Source organism: Macaca nemestrina, chromosome 5, assembly GCF_043159975.1.
Source record: "Macaca nemestrina isolate mMacNem1 chromosome 5, mMacNem.hap1, whole genome shotgun sequence".
Classification (NCBI taxonomy): Eukaryota; Metazoa; Chordata; class Mammalia; order Primates; family Cercopithecidae; genus Macaca; species Macaca nemestrina.
Genome location: NC_092129.1, coordinates 43,672,784 through 43,696,007, shown reverse-complemented (window position 1 = coordinate 43,696,007; position 23,224 = coordinate 43,672,784). Strand labels below are relative to the sequence as shown.

At 36.9% G+C, this 23,224-nt stretch overlaps 1 protein-coding gene across 7 annotated transcripts in view; it reads left to right on the top strand.

The window, feature by feature from the left end:
* The window catches only part of LOC105465718 (RALBP1 associated Eps domain containing 1), an 87,255-nt gene that overhangs the window by 59,739 nt on the left and 4,292 nt on the right, over window positions 1–23,224 (top strand). For 3 of the 7 annotated variants that reach the window (XM_011714298.3, XM_011714302.3, XM_011714305.2), the window contains exons 9-17: window positions 2,009–2,130; window positions 5,886–5,966; window positions 11,310–11,397; window positions 12,124–12,225; window positions 14,680–14,752; window positions 16,312–16,430; window positions 17,515–17,579; window positions 19,349–19,534; window positions 21,323–21,418. In XM_011714298.3, the coding sequence (XP_011712600.1) occupies window positions 2,009–2,130; window positions 5,886–5,966; window positions 11,310–11,397; window positions 12,124–12,225; window positions 14,680–14,752; window positions 16,312–16,430; window positions 17,515–17,579; window positions 19,349–19,534; window positions 21,323–21,418 (932 nt within the window). The remainder of the gene's footprint in view (window positions 1–2,008; window positions 2,131–5,885; window positions 5,967–11,309; window positions 11,398–12,123; window positions 12,226–14,679; window positions 14,753–16,311; window positions 16,431–17,514; window positions 17,580–19,348; window positions 19,535–21,322; window positions 21,419–23,224) is intronic. The other 4 variants (XM_011714299.3, XM_011714301.3, XM_011714303.3 and 1 more) reach the window with 4 other exon arrangements.

The following is a 23,224-nucleotide window of genomic DNA, read 5'->3' as shown; positions in this document are numbered from 1 at the left end:
TGGGGATGTGGTACAGCCTGGCCCTAAATTTGTCAGTAGAAGAAATCATGAGAACTGTGGTCTTGAAAGCCCAACCAGGACTTCCAGATTGCCCTAAGATTGATATTTAAAACTAAAGTAATAGAGTCTTGCTTTAAATAAATTCTTTCAAAAATTAGTCATCGTGTAGTTAATACTGTTTTAATTCTATTTATTTTCTTCAATACTCACCTGCTTTGGGGAATCCCCTAAAGATACTTCTTTATTATTCTCCTAGTAGACTTTCACTTTCAGTAAATTGTCAAATTTATAGCTACTGTTCCCCTTTCCCTTTGTTATCACTGGGGATAAAGGTTCATAATGGTTTTTTTCCCACTGAAAACTATCCAGTGAGGAATTTGCTGCTACTATTTATCCTAAATAATTTTTTCATAAGTTCTTCTCTAAGAACTTTGAGTTGAGATCTTCATGGAATAATATCTGAAGTCTTCCTACCTCTATACTACCCAGACACTTCTATTGAGAAGATATAGGACTCAAGAAAGAAAGAATTTCTGATCTTAGAAAACAAAAATTAATCAGAGTACAATTCTGAACTACAGATTAGAACTTGCAATGTGGTATAATTATAAAGGTATAACACCTGGGTAAGTAAAAAGGAAATATTTTGAGGGAGGCATGTAACAATAGCAGAAAGGACATTTGGAGAACTTTTTCAGCTATCAGTACTTAATTGTGGTCCTAGGAAAATGACAGTAAAGGAGAATGAAGTTAAATAAAAAAGATTACACAAGGCAACTGATTCAGTAAACACCTGAGTGCCCGTATGTATTAGGTCCTATGTTAGGCACTAAAACTTAAAGGATTTACTAATGAATAGATTGAAAAGTTAAAAGCTATACATTGCTAGGTTGTATTATATGGCTGTCTATTTAGAAATGTGAAGTATAGTGCTAACGTTTAATGGCAGCTGTCTTTCTGATGGAGAAACTCAGGTGCTGTTTTATTCAACTTGCCTATGGTCAGACACAATGATATAGAAATGATATTTTTGATATGAGTTCTAAACCGATTAGGTACTCCCTGTTGACTGGGGTTATATTCAAAGCCAGCTTGGAAGAATTGGAATGAGAGTTTAGTGACCTTTGAAATTCCTTCTGTTTTTAAACATAATTAGAGTTATTTTAAATTAAGGTTAACTATGCTTAAAAGTAGAATATGAGACCTCAAAATACTTTAAAAACCTTTTTGAAATAGTGTAATGGATTTGTAACTACCTCAGTTAAGTCTGTAAGTGCCAGTGAGCTTAGATAAAAGTTAAGTTTCATACGGGGCTTATTGACTTTGCTTTTTTCCCGTGGATGGGGACTCTCTTCTTTTGCTGTGTACCTTGCTGTTAAAATTTTGTTAACAAGGGAGATTTGTAGAGGATATGTGAGTGAGTTAGTATAAGTCAGCAGTTCCCAAAGTATATTCCAAGGGAATACTGAAGGATTTTATTTGATGAAAAGGATGTGTGTCTGGAAAAAAAATTGATTTAAACAAAGCTTATTTACTTTGAGACATCACAAGTCTTAATATACAAATGTGCATAAGGATGCTCCAACAAAGAATTACTGTTTCCCCAAACTTATTTGAGCAGAAAACCTAATTTTTCAAAGCCACCTTACTGATTAGTATTCCATGGAAGAGAATACACTTTGGGAAACTGGTATAAATCTATTTCTATTACCAGAAAATGATTTTAAAGCATGTGACCTATTGCAATATTACTATGTATAACCTTCTTCTTTTTATTCCTAACTAGATTTTATTTTCATGAAAAACTGTGGTTTTGGGTAGACCATAAGTAGCAGGAATAAGTAATGTCTGTTAAAATGCTCACTCTGAGAACATGAGGAAAGGAGATTTACATTATATATTACTACTTGTGAAAATCATCTGTTAGCTTTTTTTAAAATAAGTAAATATGCCTAAAATAAACTACAGTGTAGTCTTTATAGAGAATTTCTCTATTTTTAAATTGCAGATGTTGGGGATCAGCCAGGTGAGGTAGGTTATTCAGGCTCTCCTGCTGAAGCTCCTCCAAGCAAGTCACCATCGATGCCGTCACTAAACCAGACATGGCCTGAGCTGAATCAGAGCAGTGAGGTTAGCAAAGCTTTCCTTTTCTTTCATTAAAAGTTAACTCTTTTAAGGTAAGATGTTCCAAAGAGGGTAATTTCAATCTGTCTCTTCCAGCATGCATGCATAATTGAGAGAATATATCAGATATACTATGATAAATGTTTGTAATTATGTGACTTTTTCGAGGTTTTCAAAGTATATATTCTGTCATTTGATTTCCACCACTTATCCCCATTAATACCTTGTGAGTTTAGAGAGGCAGATTTAGAAAGTTTAACCGTCAAAAGGTAAATGACTTGGCTAAGATCTCATACCCAGTGAGGGACAAGAGCTAGGATTTAAACATAAGTCCTTTGATACCTAGTCAACTGCCACATCCACCGTGTCACACTGCCTTCTCAGTCCTGTAAACAAGATATGTAATAATATATTTGGGATCTTAGCATTGGAAATGATAAGAGAAGTGACTGATTCAGTTTCCATGTGAAGAAAGTATGTTTTACAACCCCAGAACTCTGTATAATTAGTTTTATTCAATATAGAATGTTTAGCCATATTGAATGCATTAAAGATGTGTTATATATGACCAAGCACAGTATGCAAAATGGAATTTGGGACCAATGCACTGTTTCCCAATTTCTTTGAAACTGCATTATCTAAAACATCAAAAGGGCCACTGATAAGAATAAGGGAAGAGGACCTGAGGCCCTACCTCCCCTAAAACACCTGCTTAGGCCCCTATTAGAGCAGTTTTCTTTGTGAACAAGTTACGTTTTTTTTCTTATTTTTTTTTTCTTTTTGTAGCATGTAGGAAATGCTAAAAATATAAATATATAAGGTTTGTTCACTTTCAGGAAGAAGTTCTAAGCTTCTGTCCTTTCCATGCCCTTTACAGCCAGAAAAATGCTGGATTGAAGAGCATGCTAGATAATAATAATTTTGGACAGTTGGAAAACAGAAGTAACTGTGGTTTTATACTACTTCCTGCTCTATGACATAATCACAGCCAAGATACTTGTATCTGAGACATTATAACATCACACCATCCATCCTACCATTGGATGCAAAACCATTAATACAAGTGCTTTTCTAGATGAAGGGAATAAACCTTGAAAGAATTTGCTAATAGAGAGGGTTTATGGAAAGTAAGGTAATTGTTGTTAAGACACTACTGTTTTTGCTGTGTCTATTCATTTTGTGTCATTTTTTAAAAACCAATATATTAAAAGAATATTTTTATTCCATTGATACCAGTTTGTAAATAAAAACAATTCTTTCTAAAGCATCTCAAATCTAAAGCCCATGTTCATTCTAAATAAAATCATATGTGATCGTTAGAGACTAAAGATAGAAGTCCCTTCTAAATTCAGATAGTAGAAGTTGCATTTTTTCCTACTGAAATATTCCCATGAAGTTTTATTTATAGTATTTGGTAATGAGGTCATAATTTTTTTCTATATGTGAAAAATCAAAATGTTAATAAAACATTGATTTTGAGACATTTAATGATATTTCTAAAAATATCTAGTTAGGATATGGAATTTAGATTACATTTTAATTGTCTTCCACAAAGCACTAGTAATCTTTCTTTTTTTTTTTTTTTTTTTTTTTTTGAGACACAGTCTCGCTCTGTCACCCAGGCTGGAGTGCAGTGGCCGGATCTCAGCTCACTACAAGCTCTGCCTCCCAGGTTTATGCCATTCTCCTGCCTCAGCCTCCCAAATAGCTGGGACTACAGGCACCCGCCACCTCGCCCAGCTAGTTTTTTGTATTTTTAGTAGAGACGGGGTTTCACCGTGTTAGCCAGGCTGGTCTCGATCTCCTGACCTCGTGATCCGCCCGTCTCGGCCTCCCAAAGTGCTGGGATTACAGGCTTGAGCCACCGTGCCTGGCGTAATCTTTCAACATAGATTTATTTAGCATCTGTGGTTATGGATGAGACAGTATAGGAGATGACACTAATAATCTGTAACCTTTATGGAGCACTTTTGATGTGTCAGTTCTGTTTTAAAAACAGTACAAAACAAACTCTTTATGTATATTAACTCCTTTAGTTCTCTGAACAATCTTATGAGGTAGATATTATGTTACAGATGGAGAAACTGAAGCACAGAGAAGTTATGTAACTTGCCCAAGTTTGCACAGCATAACTGGGATTCCAGTAGCCTGGTTCCACAGCTGTGAGCCCTTAAAAATTAAGTATGAAGATGATAAGAGTGTCCCTTTGTCCTCCAGGTAGCTTACATGCAGTCTTGTGAAACTAAGTTAAACTTCATGCCACCCAAATGAGATACACAAGTAAATACCTTCTTTTTGGCAAAAATCTTCTGTAAACTTTTCTCCACAGTTAGATAATTAGGATTTTAAAACTTCCTTCTCTGTCCCTGTAACAATAATTATTGAGGAAAAAACTAATTATATTAACAGATATTGATAAGTAACTTTCCTGAAATGATGCCGCATGATAAAAGCAATTATTGTGGGATTTTTAATTCATGAAATACTTTGAATGGATCAGTATTTCTCAGAATATCTTAATTTTCATATGAAACTAATCTGTAGGAAAAGTGGAATTATTGTATTAGCCATTTTTGTAGGTAATTTTCACCAGTGTGCTCATTTGCTGATACTTAATTTTTACATATCTTTTCAACTTAAATGTCACTATTGTAAATAGTAAGTTGAACTTTGAAGCATAAAAATGTATACTTTCCCAAAGAGGATTTTGGTTTATGGGGTAGTTTTGTCTTTTGTGTAAATATTTGTGTGTATACATTGCGTGTGTGTAGATGTTTTTCCTCTTTAGAGGATAACTGATAATTCTTAAGAATCAGATTTAAATGATAATTTTAATACAATTTTGATGTAAAAATTCTATACCATTTTATTACTAAGATCTCCAAAACAAATGGAATTTACTATAATTAATATTGACTTATCACTCCACCTGTTTTAAGAGGTATGATTTTTTTTGTGTACCTCTTTTAGAAGAGTAGTATTTCATATCAAAGTACATGTTCTGTATATAACTCATGCTCAGATGCTTGATTTGCTCTCATTGTGGCCGCATTCTGATTTTTCTAGCATGGGGTAGGGAGTGGGGAAGCGGGGGTGCCTGATTGGCAGTTCTGTCTTGTGATCTGGCATGGCCCTGTTTGTAGTGCTGATTGCAGGGGTTGACTTGCTACAGATTGACATAAGCTCTACATATATTAATTCCAGAATTCTTTGCATTTTATCTCAATTATATTTTATTAAATATCTATACATTTGTGTAAAATATGTGCACGTACATAATAGAATCATCTTTCAGGGGTCGCACTGGCAAGTCGCACTGACTTGCTTTGTTTTGAACAAAACTTTGATTCTTTAGGATCACAAAATCAGTACATTAACATTTGAATGTTCAAAGAGGGATTTGATGTTATTCTTTCTTTAGTCAAGACATGCCTCTTTAGTATTTTTACTTGGTGGACATTTATATCACTTAGACTTTGTTCCTGTATTGTGTTTTATTTTAATTCTGTAAGGCTTTAAATCTCTTCCATAGAGATTGCAATAAATCATTACTATACTTTTGATTGTGAAGCTCCTTACCTTACAAGATGACCCAGAATAAATATAAAATGTTGATGGAAAAATAGAAATTACTGAATTTTGTTAAACCTATGAAACACAACTTGCAGTGCAACCTCTGAATTACTTTGCTAAATCTTCTCCAGTGATCTTTTACTCCATCTTTCTCATCATGCTGACTTGTCTCTCCTCTGTCTATTCAGCAGTGGGAGACATTTAGTGAACGCTCTTCAAGCTCACAAACTCTGACCCAATTTGATTCTAACATTGCACCAGCTGATCCTGTAAGTCAATCACTTAGCTTGCTTGTTTGAGATTAATTTTATTAACCCAAATTTCCATTCATTATGGTTTTTAGCTGATATGCATGATTCAGTGGAGTGCTTAGAAGGAAGTGGTGGCAGGCTTTTCAGTTTTTGTGTGCTTAATGGTGGGAAAGACATTTTTTGCCATTCCTTTTTTCTAGTTATTTTGTTGAGAGAAAACTACGTTTTTAAAATCTGGTACATGTGTCTAGAGAAGCATTTTTTGTGACAATCTATTTGGTTACCCTTATCATTTGCTAATTAAGTGTATATTTTATATACATACTGTTTATTTCAGTGTAGTGACACTTTATGTAAATACTATTTGTATGCTTACACATCATGTAATATGTACTACATATGTAACTATGCAATGTCATCTTTTATTTTGACATGCCAAATGACATGGCTTTTATTTAATTAGTATGTTGAGTCCTGTTAGAGAGAATCAAGTTCAGCAATACAAGATGTTGGTCAAATACTCCCCTTATGCAAAGGAGCCTCTGTCTTGTCTTTTTGTGGCTTACTGTGTTGCTTTGAAAATGCTACAAAGTTCACATCCTGATTTAAAAAATAAGTTCTATCCCCACAGAGTTAATTTAATATATGCTTCACCTATCCCTTGGGTTTTTTGAAAACCTTAGCTGTTAATTGTTCTTCTCCCTGTTCACTTCTCTTTTTCTTTTTCTCTCTTTATTTATTTATATATATATATATACACACACACACACACATATATATATATATATATTTAAAGACAAGGACGTGCTAATAAGCACTTTCCAAAAAGAAAAGAGGGAGTAAGCAGGAAGTGAAGAAGTGTGTAAAGGCAAGATTTTAAAAATGAGCTGAGTAGAAAGATATGGGGAAAATGACATAAGACATTCTTTTTAGATGATCTGATCAAAGACAGCCAGCATTTATTAATTAAATGTAAAAATGGTCTTGTCATCTAAAGAGATTTTGAAGAAGTGGCATTTAAAGATAAAGTATACCTTTAGCAGTTAATGGGTCTTTGATGTGGTTTGTTTTTTGTTTTTTTGAGATGGAGTCTCGCTCTGTCGCCCAGGCTGGAGTGCAGTGGTGCGATCTCAGCTCACTGCAACCTCTGCCTCCTGGGTTCAACTGATTCTCCTACCTTGGCCTCCCGAGTAACTGGGACTACAGGTGTCCACCACCACACCCGGCTAATTTTGTGTGTGTGTGTGTATGTGTGTGTGTATATATATATATTTTAGTAAAGGCGGGGTTTCACCATATTGGCCAGGGTGATCTTGAACTCCTGACCTCCAATGATCCACCCACCTCGGCCTCCTAAAGTGATGGGATTACAGGCTTGAGCCACCACGCCTGGCCTGATGTGTTTTATCATTTTAAAGAATTTATATGAAATCTAGAGGCTGCTGTTGTATTTATTGAATTCAAACATAATGTATGTTTTTTAAATGTTTATTTTATAGTCTATTAAGTATTCAAGGACCAGCTGATATGTAGATTATCTCTGCCTTTTGCTTCTCATTTCTTGCTACATTTAAGGCATTTATTTTTTGTTTTAGTCTCTGAAAAATGAAGGAGAAATACAAGGCAATGCTTGAAAACTTTGCTGCTTATTGGCAGCTATAATTAAGATCTCTTAGGAATTGACAAGTTCTGTAAATTAAAAGTTTTACCTTTATGTTTTCTTTTTAAGTTTAAAGTTTTACCTTTAAGCTTTAAGTTTTGCTTCTCTATATTATTCCTGTCTCATTATTGTACAGTTAAGCTAATATGAAAGTACTTAATGGAAGTACTCTATATGGGAAGGAAGGTTTGATATAGCAATAAAGAAACTATTATATTCTCTAACCCTTAAAAAACAGTGACAGTAATCACACATAGTATTATGATTCTTTGTCAGGCCAGGCAAGAACATTATGTATAAAAATCTAGAACTCAGAAACAAAATAAATTGACCTATGACTGACAGGAAATGTAGAGAAATAGTTGGTTGAATAGCAGTGATGTTCTTCACACTTCTTGGAAATAATACTCAAATTTGCAACTCTAGTGTCTAAAATTATGTGACTCAGTACTTTCCTTTGTTATCTCTAGTGTGTCAGGAGGCTCTCAGAAAATAGAGTGATTAATTTGCATTTTAAACTTGAATTTAGACCTCTGAATTTGATTTTAAAAAATTGTCATTCTTAAATACTTATATTTATAATCTAATACCTAGAAATATCTTATTTATTTTATGGTGGCAAACTTAAATCTGATCTTTGTTTCCCAACCAGTATTCTTACTTTAAATTTTCTATTAAAGGAGTAGCCTGCCTTCTGTTGTGTCCTACAGTGTCTAAGATTGTTAACCTTCATTTAATACTTACCTGAAGTATTACCCATCCACAGACCCACTACAGTCTGTAGCCACAATCCCACATGATCCTTTGCAAGGCTTTTATAAATAAGGATTATAAGTAAGTAAATAAGGCACATTCAGATTAGAAGGGAATCACCTAGGGGGAAAAAAACCTTACACGTCTAATGTGAATTTAACATTTCTTAAAGTATTGGAAATATTTAACGGACTATTAAAAAGAAACTAAATTATAATAATTTGCCATTTGCTCAGTAAAAGTCTGTACAAAGTTCCAAACTGGTCTGTAGCATTTAGAGACAACCACTACACAGCGCAGTGACCCCATTTGCAAACCAGATGGTTAGTTATTAAGCTTTCATAGTTCTGGTGAAATTGAGATTCTGATGGTCTTGGTTCCAGAAACTTGATCTCTTTTCTTGAACTGCTTGTCAGTTAATAGCCTTTGGTAGAATCTGCTTCTGCTAGGATATACATGAATGAAAACACTAGGAAAATTGTAGGTGGATGAGAAGTGTAATGCATTAATTAGTCTTTGCTGTGATTGATTGCACTGCAAATATATGAAAATGCTAGTTAACATTCCCAGCTGTTCCAAGCTTTATAAATCTGATTTTATATACACATACACATACATTGAATATAGATTTAGATGAATGTTATGAATTAAAGCATCTAAGAAGTTTTTCTTTTTTTAAATTCCTAATTTGCTTTCTGTTTGGAATAAGAACTTATTTTCTCATGAACTATCATTTTTTTCTCCTTTAATCATGCCTTATAAAGGTATATTCTGATTTTCATAACAGTTATTTCTGGTATTAAATGTAAATTAAGAAAATAGTAGAGTTGCTCCTAAAGCCATGTTTTTATAACCAAAATATAACTTAATATCTTAAAGGTGTTTTTATAAATACTTTCCTGAGAATGACTCATTATGTGACAAATCTAAACTTTCATCCATCTATAATGTTAATATTATTTGTAACTATAATTTTTTAGTTGTAGGGCAAGTGTTAGGTTGATTGGTTAAGTACATGAACCCTGTCGAGATTCTCCCTGGTGTAGGGGCAAGAAATTACTTTGAATGAATTTGGTAGTGTAATAGATGTGTAAAGAATTTGTTACCAGTTGTTGGAATTCAGAGATGAGCATAAGCTAAGGAGATATGTCAGATAAGAGAGGGTGTGCTAGAGCTTTGCCTTCTCTAGCAGGGGCTTGGTGTTAGCACAGTACTGTCTCACTAAAACAGTTTCCAACTTAAACTGAAAGGCCATTATCCTCCACACTAAATTATAAACTTAATTCATTACTAGATATTAAAAATTTAGGATCTCAAATTCAGTCTTCAGCAGCCGCACATACAGAGTGTGAACTGACCCTTCATAGGAGGAGCTGAGCCTCCTTGGTGATATTTCTCAGCTGGTCTATTGCTGTTAAGCTGGGTGCTTGATCTGGTTCTGGTTTCTGCCCTGGGAGTCTCAGTCCCCAAGATGAGCCCTACCTGTGTCCCAGGTACGCCTCTCTTTTCCTTCTTTTTCTGAGAGGCTACCATTGTCTTCATTCTCTCACCCTTTCTTTTGTGCTTTCATTCTAATCAGAAGTCTTTACTATCAATTCCTTTAGTCCTCTAACTGGACTAGACTCTAATCTAGTCTAGTTTAGAAATAATCAGCTGTATTACAGTAATGAAAAAGGTTTAAGAAAAGTATTACCTTGTTAGAATGGGAGTCTTGTTTCTCTTTAAAAAAAAGGATTCCTTTGTGGCAGTTTTGTGTTAAATTTTGAGACAATCAAATTTAAACACTTTGAATTAATCTGTAGGAAGTATGTATTGTGCCTACTATTGCAATGTCATAGGCATTTTAGTAATTTTGTTTCATAGGCTTAAAAAAGTATCAAATTTTTTTGAGCAGTTTACTGAAAATGAGTTTTCAGTCTGTTATCTAGTTCTTGGATTCTCATGAAATAGTTTATTTCAACCTCAAGACTCACATTTGCATAATTTTGTCAGATCATTCCTCACTTTTTAATATTGTCTTGAACTGTGTTTTTATAAGAGCATGTTTTAAATGTAAATCTTACACACACACACACACACACACACACACACTTTTCGAGATGGGGTCTAGCTCTCACCTAGGGTGGAGTGAGATGGCATGATCACAGCTCACTGCAGGTTCCACTTCCCAGGCTCAAGGATTCTCCCACCTGGCCGGGCACAGTGGCTCAAGCCTGTGATCCCAGCACTTTTGTAGGCCGAGGCAGGCAGATCACGAGGTCAGGAGTTCGAGACCAGCCTGGCCAGCATGGTGAAACCCCGATTCTACAAAAAAAAAAAAAAACAAAAATTAGCTGGGCGTGGTGGCAGGTGCCTATAATCCCAGCTACTTGGGAGGCTGAGGCAGGAGAATCGCTTGGACCTGGGAGGCGGAAACTTGCAGTGAGCCAAGATTGCGCCACTGCACTCCAGCTTGGGTGACAGAGCAAGACTCCATCTCAAAAAAAAAAAAAAAAAAAAAAAAAGGAACCTCCTACCCTAAGCATCCTGAGTAGCTGGGAGTATAAGTCGTGGGCCATGCCCAGATAATTTTTATATTTTTTGAAGAGACAGTGTTTCACTATGTTGCTTAGGCTGTTCTCTGGGCTCAGGTGATTCTCCTGCCTTGGCCTCCCAAAGTGCTGGCATTACAGGTGTGAGCCTCTGTGCCCAGCCTTCACGTAAATCTTTAATCACTCCACTTAAAAAGTTTTTTTTTTTTAATTAGCAGATATTAGGCATATATAGTGAGCTTGATTTTTAAATAGAATTCTAGAGCTTTTAACTTAAAAAGCTTATTTTCATGCCTGCCTTAGTGTAAATGGGAAAGCCTGTCCACTGGTTTTTACAGTTTTATTAGTTTTGGTTGTTGCATGGCATTAGCTTGACATTTTAATACAAATTCTGTATTTCCTCCCATTTGTCTCTAGGATACTGCTATTGTTCATCCAGTTCCCATTCGTATGACTCCAAGCAAAATCCACATGCAGGAAATGGAACTTAAAAGAACTGGCAGTGGTAAGGAAGCCGTTGCTGGTTTGTATTTTAGTTTTGCATCAAACTAAAATACATAAGTAATTATTCTGTCAAGGTTCAATTTTCTTTCATCGTTGCTTATTTTTTAAGCTAGTACTTTCTATAATTATGTATATGTTCGTGCATATTTATTTATGTTGCAGTTTTTAAAAGGAATTTATTTTAAATTGTAGAGTTTTAAAATAAGGACATACGAAAATGTGACATTTCTAATACCCTGTGGGTTTTTATGGTCACCCTTGTAAATTTACATTTAAAATATGTTAAAACTTTAACTGAAGAGATATATGTTAAAATAAATTTTGGCTTGGAAATTATATATTTTACTTGAACTCTTGGAATGCCTCATTTTGGACTAAATGTTTCAGGGTTTCTCAAAGGTAGATTTTTTTTTTTTATAAATCAGCATTATAAATTAACTTACTTTACAGCTTATATATGTAGTGTTTTGTTTAAGTTTTCTACAGGAATAAAATTGTGAACATGCAAATAAACTTTTTCATTATAAACTATCTTCTATTATGACAGAAAATAAAATTCTAAATAAATAGTTTTACATTTGTTTTTATTAAAAATATTATTTTGTCTTACATTTTATGTTTTTACCTGCCACTTGTTTGGATATTTAAATGAAGTCTTACACTCTGGGCTTTATGAGTTTATCAGTTCAAATACCTATATCTTGTATTTTTACCTATTAATTCATAGATCATACAAATCCCACTAGCCCATTACTTGTGAAACCATCTGACCTTTCAGAAGAAAATAAGATAAATTCATCAGTGAAATTTGCTTCTGGTAATACTGTAGGTAAGTGAAGTATTACATCTTCCATTTGAAGTTTACTAAGTCTGGATTTAGAGTCTATTTCAGATGTGTACCCATTTAACACTGTCTTCACTAGATAACACTTTGCCCTGTCTGTGAATAAATGGTTGCCCATTGACTCCTGCTTCAATGCAGGCCTCCTGTTTGCCATCCCTCTCTGTGTAGCCAGGTTTGGTCTTATGGCTCTTTCCCAGTAGTTCCTTCCTTTTCTATCACACAAGAAATTGCATATATACGTTTATTCAGCCAGTGTTAATTGGATACAGTATACCAGGATCTGTTCTAGGCACTGGGGATTGAACAGTAAAAAAAGTCTTTGCTGCTGTAGAGTTTACATTCTGTAAGGGAGATAAAGAGGGAATAAAAAGTAACTCTTATATTAGAAAGTAACTAATACTGTGGATAAAAATAAAGCTGGGAGAGGGTGGAGAGGTGCCATTTTAAATAGGATGGTCAAGGAAGACCTTGCCAAAAAAATGTCATTTGAGTGAAAACTTGAAGGAGATGAATTAAGCTGTACAAACCCAGAAGGAAAATTAAGGTCCAACAGACAGCAAATGTAGAGCCCTAAGGCAGGACCTGCTTCTACTAGAATAGCAAGCAAATACCTGGAATAGAATTAGTTAGCAAATTTGACAGGGAAAGGTAGCAGTGGTAGGACAGTAACAGGAGGCAGTGTCAGATTTTCTTTGACTTAGTGAGATGAAAAGCCAATCGAAGGTTTGAATGGAGGAGTGATGTGATCTGAGCCTCCTTTTTAACTGGGTCACTCTGGCTGTCCTAATGATAATAGGCCAGAAGAAGGTGAGACAAAACAGAACACAATTTGGGAGACAGGGATAATCAGGCAAGAGAAGATGGTGACAGCTTGGTGTCTAGGTTGCAAGCAGTGGAAGTGATAAGAAGTGGCTGGACTCTGGCTGTTGTGTACATTGTGGAGGAAAAGACCTCAAGAGTTGCTTTTACCTGTGTGGTATAGGATGTAAGAGAGAAAGGAGTCAAGGGTGGTTCCAGGGTTTTTGGCCTGGACAACAGGGAAATGAAGAAAACTGATAGCAGTAGGTTTATAGGGAAAGAATCAAGTTCAGTTTCATATGTGTTAAACTTGAGGTGCCTGTTAAAATATCCAGATGGAAATATGTTCATTTTAATGTCATTCTTGTACCAACTAGATGATTCTGTGATTTACAAGAAAAAGGAAGGAGATATATTTTGAAATACAACTAAAATAACCAGTGCCTTCAGCTTATGACTCTTGAACGTATATAGTAATATTCCTTCAGATTGTCTCTAGAGTTCCTATCTTAAAAATTCTTTTGTCTGTCACAACTCTTAGTCTATTTCTGGGATTCTCTTCTGTAAGCACATTTTATTCCCATGTCAAATTAACAATTTTAAAATTACTTTATTTAAAAGTTTCTAATTTGTTCTTTAAAAGTGACCTTTTTGTCCATTACAGAAGTAACATATTTATTGTAGAAATGTAATAGATAAAAATGAAATAATTATTCATATTCTCACTAGTCCACCAATGTCCATGATTAACAGATTCATTGTCAACTTTAGTTCTCATTCTGCACATATGTAAGTTATGTTTGTATCTAATGTGAAATTATAATACAGTCATCCCTCAATATGTTTAGGGAATTGGTTCTAGGACCCCCATGGGTACTAAAATCTGTGAATTTTCAGCTCTCTGATATGTGGAATGGTGTAGTATTTGCATGTAACCTATGCACATCCTCCTGTGTACTTTAAATCATCTCTAGATTACTTATAATACTTAATACAATGTAAATAGTTGTTTTATTGGGCCAGGCACAGTGGCTCACACCTGTAATCCCAGCGCTTTGGGAAATCAAGGTAGGAGGATTGCTTAAACCCAGGAGTTAGAGACCAGACTGGACAATATAGCGAGACCTTATTTCTACCAAAAAAAAAAAAAAATATATATATATATATATATATGCGCGCACACACGCATGCAAACTATATTTAAAAAAACAGTGGTCATGCTGTATGGTTTTTTATTTGTGTTATTTTTATTGTTGTATTGTTACTTTATTTTCTAATATTTTCTGTTTGCGGTTGGTTGAATCCTCACCTGTGGAACCTACAGATACAGAACCACAGATTTGGAGGGCCACATTGTATATGTACTGTTTTGTGACTTATTTTGAATATTTCTGCATCATTAAGTATTCATTATTTTTTCTAGACTGTAACTTGCTTTGTCTACTGTGTAAATATGCCATGATTTATTTGATTTGTAGTTAATTTTTTACAGTTAATAACACCAGGATGAACTGTTAGCCTATTAGCCAATCTTTGACTATCTCTGGCTTGAAACAGCATATCACTTATATTTGTTTGGAGTAGATAGAGCAAAAAGTAAAGAAATGATTATTATTAAATAGGACATATCCCATTTATCAGCAGATGGTTACAGTAGTTCAGACTCTTTTACTTCTGACCCAGAACAGATCGGGAGCAATGTAACTCGTCAAAGGTCAGTATTTCTGTCAATGAAAAGCATGTTAAACTATCTTGCTGCATTTTAATGTTTAAAACTATTTAGAACCAAGCACACATGATTTTGTTATCTGAAAACTGATAGGTTACTTTTTGATTTATGTAAAAGACAAGTAATTTTGATCCTTTCCACTTGAATAGAAAAACAAAAAGAACCCTGGCTTTCTAAATGGTATTTTGTGGAAGCTTTAAAAAGAGGTGATAACTTCTTGGCGATAGAAGTTTTGTAAGTCCTTTTTGTACCTAACCAGTGAGAGTCTGTTAAGTAATATATGTATAGCCTTATGGCAAGTACCAAAAGAATTCTGTGTTTTAAAACACCATCCAAAAGCACAGTCCAGTGGTGGGCCACCTCCCCACCCTGAAGTTCTGCATTACATATAACCTTTCAGGCACAAACAAGAAAGGTGTGGGATAGGGTGGAGGATGGCTAGAGATTTGTCTGCAAGGGCTTTACCATCCACTAAAAATTGTGCAGGACAGAAGCATCTTTCTCTCCTCACTTTTTGCACGTGGTAAGTATCATTTTGCTGCATGCCTGGTGTAGCGAGTATGCAGAATCTCCAAACAGCTTAGAGTCAGAAGGCTGCTTGTCTTCCTTTCTGATTCTTCATGTAGTTCTTCCTGTGTTTCTTAGCATTCTCAGTCATCTTGGATTTTACTCTGCTGTTTATTCTCATATGTGAAGATCAGATTACCAGAGTCCTTGGAGACTCTTTTCAGAATATGAAAGACTTTGGTAGCAAAGAAGTGAATCTCTAGGGTGAGTTGAGTTTGAGCATAGTCACCTCTAAAATGAGATGGTCTGCGTGGACACGTGAAAGGATACTTCAGCTCACCAAAATCCAGACCTTAATAGGTTGAAAGCTAACCATATCTGAAAGTAGACTTTCCTTTTTACAATTTTTTTTTCAGACTATTATTACCTTTAATTGAATGGGAAAGCATTACACTAAGTATGCGCAGTCTATTATGAAGTCATGTTGACAACTAAATTTCTTTTCAAAATTTTTGAGGCTGGGCACATCTGTAATCCTAGCGCTTTGGGAGGCTGAGGTGGGCGGATCACCGGAAGTCAGGAGTTCGAGACCAGCCTGGCCAACATGGTGAAACCCCATCTTGACTAAATACAAAAATTAGCCGGGCGTGGTAGCATGCACCTGTAATTCCAGCTACTCGGGAGCTGAAGCAGGAGAATCGCTTGAACCCAGGAAGTGGAGATTGCAGTGAGCCAAGATGGTGTCACTGTACTCCAGCCTGCGCAACAGAGTGAGACTATCTCAAAAAAAAAAAAAAAAATTGAAATTTTGCTTAATAACTTTATTTAAAAAAATTGTTAGCCACATAAAATAATCAGTTGTTTAGGATACATCGAAAACAGTGCTATCTTAATTTATTGTAACACTTACATACTTGAGTGTTGAGAAAATGTCATGCTAATAAGATCCTTTGCTGCTTAGTCAAGTTTCAATGTTTAAAAAGAAAAAAGCTCTGATATCAGTAGTATGACCAATTATGATGGGGTGAATTTTGCAGATCTCATTCAGGAACATCGCCTGATAACACTGCACCACCACCTCCCCCTCCAAGGCCACAGCCCTCTCATTCCAGATCATCGTCTTTAGATATGAATCGGACCTTTACAGTCACCACAGGTAGGGGCTAGAGAACCATAATATACATTATCATTTAATTTTAAAGTTAATCCAACACACATACACATTTTATTTTTGTTTCTATTAACATGTCTTTTAAAAATATTTATCTGGCCGGGTGTGGTTGTTCACACCTGTAATCCCAGCACTCTGAGAGGCAGGCAGATCACTTGAGGTCACAAGTTCGAGACCAGCCTGACCAACATGGTGAAACCCCATCTCTACTAAAAACACAAAAATTAGCTAGAGGTGGTGGTGCATGTCTGTGGTCCCAGCTACTTGGGAGGCTGAGGTGGGAGAATCCCTTGAACCCGAGAAGCAGAGGTTTCAGTGAGCCAAGATTATTTCACGGCACTGCAGCCTGAGTGACAGAGTGAGACCCTGTCTCAAAAAAAAAAAATTGTCTGAAGGAAAATTCGGGTTAAAAAGATAGCAGATGAGAGGCAATTTTTTTTTTCTTAACAACTACTTAAAGTGTGTTTGAGTGCAAATGATGAAGATGGGAACCTGAGAGATGTCACAGGAAATTTTAAAAGAACAATGTTGTGATATCAAGTTAGGGGGGACTGATAGATCTCAATTTGGCTGATGAAGATGAAAAGTCATAATTTACCCAGGTTTTCAATTTTTGAAGAACTGGCATTATTGTTGTTACCTTGGTTAACATAGAAAAGTTAGGGCAGAGGATGATGAAGTGATGTTTTAGTCACTATGAGTTTAGAATGGTGAGGAAAAGTGAAGTGTTAAGTGAAAGGGAAAATTTGGAAGTTTTCATGTGATACTTAAACAGCAGTCAGAGATATGAGAAGAAAATCAAGGTTGTTTACTATTATGGAAATAGGCAGGAGTATGCCAGGAGGGCTTCATGTAATAGAGTTAAGAAGCAAAGCGACATCTGATGAAAGGCTGTCAGATTTGGTCTTTAGGTTACATACAGACTGTGTAACAAGTTAGTACCTGCCTTCTAATGCTTAACAAACATTCTTAGAAATCTTTATCATGTAGTCACATTCATTCAGCCTATTTCTTTTATTAACAAAGTGATTATACAGTTACTAAAAAGAAGACTTTCGTATTCATGCAGGACAACAACAGGCTGGAGTTGTTGCCCATCCTCCTGCAGTGCCTCCAAGACCACAGCCCTCACAGGTAATTCTCCAAGGTATTTATTACTAAACATCCCATGATCACTTTTCTTGCTAGGTATTTAATTCTGTTCTCAAATTATTTGGAAGGTCAGGAATGATCTGATGGTCATCCTTAATGAGCATTTAATTCAGTGAGGCTAAATCTCATTTTGAAAGATACACATTTCTAGAATGATCTGGTTGTTTTTTGAAAGAGCCTTAAAAGTGAAACAAATGATAATGTCTTGACAGAGAAGAGTTTAGTTGAAACAACAATGGATTGGGAGATAGGAGAGATCCATTACTGTCCTGGGTGTAGCAGTGACTCACAAAATCACTTGACTGGGCTGGGTGCAGTGGTTCACACTTGTAATTGCAGCACTTTGGGAGGCTAAGGCGGTAGGATTTCTCAAGCCCAGGAGTTCCAGACCAGCCTGGGCAACATAGTGAGACCCCCATCTCTAAAAACAAAAAAAAATTAGCTGGGTGTGGTGGTGTGCACCTGTAGTCCCAACTACTTGGGAGGCTGAGGTGGGAGGATCTCTTGAGCCTGAGAGGTCAGGGTTGCAGTGAGCTGTGATTGCACCACTGCACTCCACCCTGGTGACAGAGTGAGACCCTGTCTCAAAACAAAACAAGATACCCCAAAATAACCTCACTGCATCTCTCTGGATGTGTTTACTACATGAGTTAAGGAAGTATAATGACCTCTGCATCCCTTCCACATCGAAATTAGAGTGCTGTAGTAGACATTTATAAAATGCTTTGGGACAGCCTTAGTGGCTGAAGTTAAGGATCACATTATACATAAAATGTTGGAATGAGACTTAGCAGGGACTTAAAAGATAAATTGGAATTTATTGGAGAGAAGGTATTCCAAACCGAAGGTATGACATCCACAAAGCCATGGAAGTGTGTGTTAAGCCTGGCACATTCCTCAGGGGAAAACAAGTTCGTTCAGCACAGCAGGAGGAGATGTGCGGAGTGATGGGAAATGACGCTAGAGAGGTAGGGAGGAGGCAGAGCATCTCCCATATTATAGTAAGAAGGACAGAGTTTTTCTTAGAGGAGATGAAGAATTTTTAAAGGGAAGAGACTTCAGATGTCTTTCTTTAGTATCCTTTACTTCCTTTGTCATAAAACATCTCACACTCTATTTTAATTTCTTATTTACTTATTCTCTTCTGCTCCAGAGAGAAGCAACTTTATTAGGGTATAAGCGGGCCTCATTTGTTTTGTTCACAAGTAGATATTCAGTAAACATATTTTTAGACTGAAGATGGAGCAGCATTGGTCTGGCAAAGGAGTGGAAGATGGATTGAAGGGAAGTGTTCCTGACATGTTGGGAGAATAGTTAGAGCAGTGGTTTTCACGCTTTAAAAAGAGCAACCTTTTTAAGAAACATAGTGAAACATTCAAAAAAAATAACTTATTTAAGGAACAAACTATTGTGTATTAGCCCAGTTAAGACAAAAATACATGCAAATGGAGAATGGGGGTAGGGCCAGCCCTACCCTCTCCTTCAGTGTACTTTCTTTGCAATATAGTTTTTGAAAAAAATATCTTTTTATTGGAAGTTTATTATCTTAATTTTTTTTTAGTGTCTTAGCTTTTCACTTATGGTTTAATCATTTATTTAGAGCTAAATGTTACTGTAATACACCTCTCTGAACTTACAGATAATAAAACAGGGCATCTTTATATACTAAATTTTCAAAGAAGAAGAAGATGACTCTGTGACACTGATAGGCTGATAAAATGTGTGTTCCTCTGTTTTGAACCATTGCACAGGCTCCTGGTCCCGCTGTGCATCGCCCAGTGGATGCCGATGGCCTCATAACTCACACTAGTACCTCACCTCAGCAGATACCAGAGCAACCAAATTTTGCAGATTTCAGCCAATTTGAAGTATTTGCTGCATCAAATGTAAATGAAGAACAAGATGATGAAGCCGAGAAACATCCAGAAGTCCTGCCGGTCAGTTTTCAAGGGCTTGGCTAATTTTCTGCAGGCAGTCACTTCCCGTACCATGTTGGGTCAACAGAGCAGATATTAGAGGTGACATCAGTGAGTAAAATATTCCCTAGGTCAGTGCTTCTCAACTTTTTTATTGGCCTCCAATATCTGCTGGTTGCAGTGTAATGCTTACTGAGTATCAGAGTCTGGTGGGGGTGGGGGATTGATACCACATGAAAAGACACCACCACCTGGCTGTGGCTAAAACACTGCTTTGGGGGTTTCCATCTTAATGCTAAGCATCTGACTGCGTGATGTGGTGAAGATTTCCATGTGATAAAAGGCCATGGTTACCATAGCTCCACTCATTACACCTTTTCCACCAGGGGACCTTCACTAGATGTAACTTTTAGATCTAACTACAACTTTAACTATAACCAAATTTCAGCCAGACTTCTAATTAAAGCATTTACAATTTGTATGAGACTAAGTTGCCTTAGCTAAGCAAAGACTATAGGATATCAAAATTTAATATTCAGTGTTCTAGGACATTCTGTTGTAGTTCCAATGGCAAGAACTTCTCTAGGAATCTCTGACCTAAATTGCTGACCATAAATGTGGAGTTGGAAAGACCAGAGGAATTCTGCAGTCTCTTTCATATAGATCATGGCCATGGAAAATTTCCTACTCGCTCCCTTTTCAAACCTATAACTTTCTGCTGTGCCCATTAGGGGACTGGGCTGCATCTAGGAGGGTCAGAGTGGGCATGTAGAGGTGTGCACAGGGTACCGTACTCACTCCCCTGGGTGGATGCCTCCCTTTCCCAACCACAAGGACTTCCCAGACTAAGCACTTAGAGGTTCAGTGCCGTGGCTGCATCCTCACCCCGTCTTCCTCTCCCTCACACATCTATTACCTGCATCCTTGCCCCATCCTCGTCTCCCTCACACATCTATTACCTGCATTCTAACCCTGTCCTCCTCTCCCTCACGCATCTATTAATGCATCCTCGCCCCGTCCTCCTCTCCCTCACACATCTATTACCTGCATTCTAACCCTGTCCTCCTCTCCCTCACACATCTATTGCATAGCTGCATCCTCTCCCTCACACATCTATTACACAGCTGCATCCTCGCCCCGTCCTCCTCTCCCTCACACATCTGTTACTTGCATCCTCACCCCGTCCTCCTCTCCCTCACACATCTATTGCATAGCTGCATCCTCGCCCCGTCCTCCTCTCCCTCACACATCTATTACATAGCTGCATCCTCGCCCCGTCCTCCTCTCCCTCACACATCTATTACATAGCTGCATCCTCAACCCGTCCTCCTCTCCCTCACACCTCTATTACATAGCTGCATCCTCACCCTATTACATAGCTGCGTCCTCGCCCCGTCCTCCTCTCCCTCACACATCTATTACCTGCATCCTCACCCTATTACATAGCTGCGTCCTTGCCCCGTCCTCCTCTCCCTCATACATCTATTACCTGCATCCTCACCCCATCCTCCTCTCCCTCACACATCTATTACATAGCTGCATCCTCGCCCCGTCCTCCTCTCCCTCACACATCTATTACCTGCATCCTCACCCCGTCGTCCTGTCCCTCACACATCTATTATCTGCTCTCCCCTCTGCCTTTCAGTAGCAGAGAAATCTCATTTAATGAAGTTCCTTCAAGTTTCTTAACATCATCTCAGTTTTCTTGTCTGAATATTTAACATTTTACTCTGATTTGTTACGTATGCTATATTTATGCATAATTACATGTTATGTATAATTAATAGTGATAAACATACTCATTTTTAGGCTGAAAAAGCTTCTGATCCTGCAAATTCTCTTCGAGTTGCCAAAGCAGATAGTAAAACTGAAGAAAAGACAGCTGCTAGTGCTCCCACCAATGTGGTATGCAAAATGTCTTTTATAATAATAATTTTGTACATCATAAGTTATGTGAAATAATTTTTAGAAATAAGGTCAACCAGAAATCATCTAACCCGTTTCTCTACCTTTAACTGTAGTATAGTCAGTCTGTCACAGAACAAAGTCTGCCTATTTAATGGAGATGATATTCTGTAATCTATGTTAAATATGTGTCACAGGTTCTCAGAATTTAAGTGGTTATTACATTCTTCCCACTATATAAGGTAGAACTTCTTTATAGGTGAAATTCAGTTTCTTTTATTGTAGTCTTGAATATAATAAAGAAAAATTATCAACTCTCTAAAGTTATTGTTATTCCTTTTGCTCTTAACTTGTTCTTTAACTGTTTTAGGAATAATTTTTCCCCAACATTTTATTATGAAAACGTTTAAGCATACAGAAAAATTGAAACAGTTTTTCATTGTACATCAGTAAATTCACTACCTTATAACATTATTATTTTACTATACTTGCTTTACTACATACCTCTCCATGCCTTCTGTTCATCTGTCAGTCCTTATCTGTTTTATATATGTGTTAGTCCGTCTGCATTGCTATAAAGGAATATGTGAGACTGGGTAATTTGTACAAAAAAAAAAAGAGGTTATGTTGGACATAGTGGCTTACACCTGTAATCCCAGCACTTTGAGAGTCCAAGGCAGATGGATCACTTGAGCTTAGGAATTCGAGACCAGCCTGGGCAACGCAGCGAAACCCTGTCTCTACAAAAAGCACAAAAATTAGCCAGGTGTGGTGGTGCACGCCTGTAGTCCCAGCTACTCGGGAGGCTGAAGTTGGGGGATTGCTTGAGCCTGGGAGGTGGAGATTGTAGTGAACTGAGATAGTGCCCTGCACTCCACCCTGGGTGACAGAATGAGACCCTGTCTCAAAAAAAGAAAAGAGGTTTATTTTGCCTCATGGTTCTGCAGGCTGTACAGGAAGCATGGTACCAGAATCTGCTTCTTCTAAAGCCTCAGGAAACTTAGATTCATGGCAGAAGGCAAAGTGGGAGCAGATGTGTCACATGGCGAGTGAGGGAGCAAGGAGAGATGCCAGGCCCTTTTAAACAGCCAGCTCTCATGTAAACTCAGAGTTAGAACTCATTCATTACCGTGAGAAGGGCACCAAGCCATTCACGAGGTATCTACTCCGTGACCCAAACACCTCCCACTAGGCCCACCTCCAACATTAGAGGTCACATTTCAACATGAGATTTGGAGGGGACAAATACCTAAACTATATCAGTGTACCTCAGATTGCAAATATCAGCACACTTTCCCTTTGAGGGAATAATTTTGGTAACTTTTTTTTTCTGTTATCATCTAGACATTCCCAATAGTTATAAAAACAGCATGTGTTTCTGAAGTGCTTCAATTCTACTTTCTGGATGCTGTGTGTGTATTAGTCTGTTTTCATACTGCTGTAAAGATACCACCTGAGAGTGGGTAATTTATAAACAAAAGAGATTTAATTGACTCACAGCTCTGCATGGCTGGGGAGGCCTCAGGAAATTTACAGTCATGGCGGAAGGCAAAGGGGAAGCAGGTGGCAGGATGGAAAAAGAGCGAGGAAGTGCCTCACTTTAAAATAATTAGCTCTTGTGAGAACACCCTCACTCTCACAAGAACAGTATGGGGGACCACCCCCATGACCCAGTCATCTCCCACCAGGCCCCTCCCTTGACACACGGGGATTACAATTTGAGGTGAGATTTGGGGGCACAGAGCCAAACCATATCACTATGTTTTATTACATTAGTAGTCCTGTGAGTTTTTAAGTAATGAACTT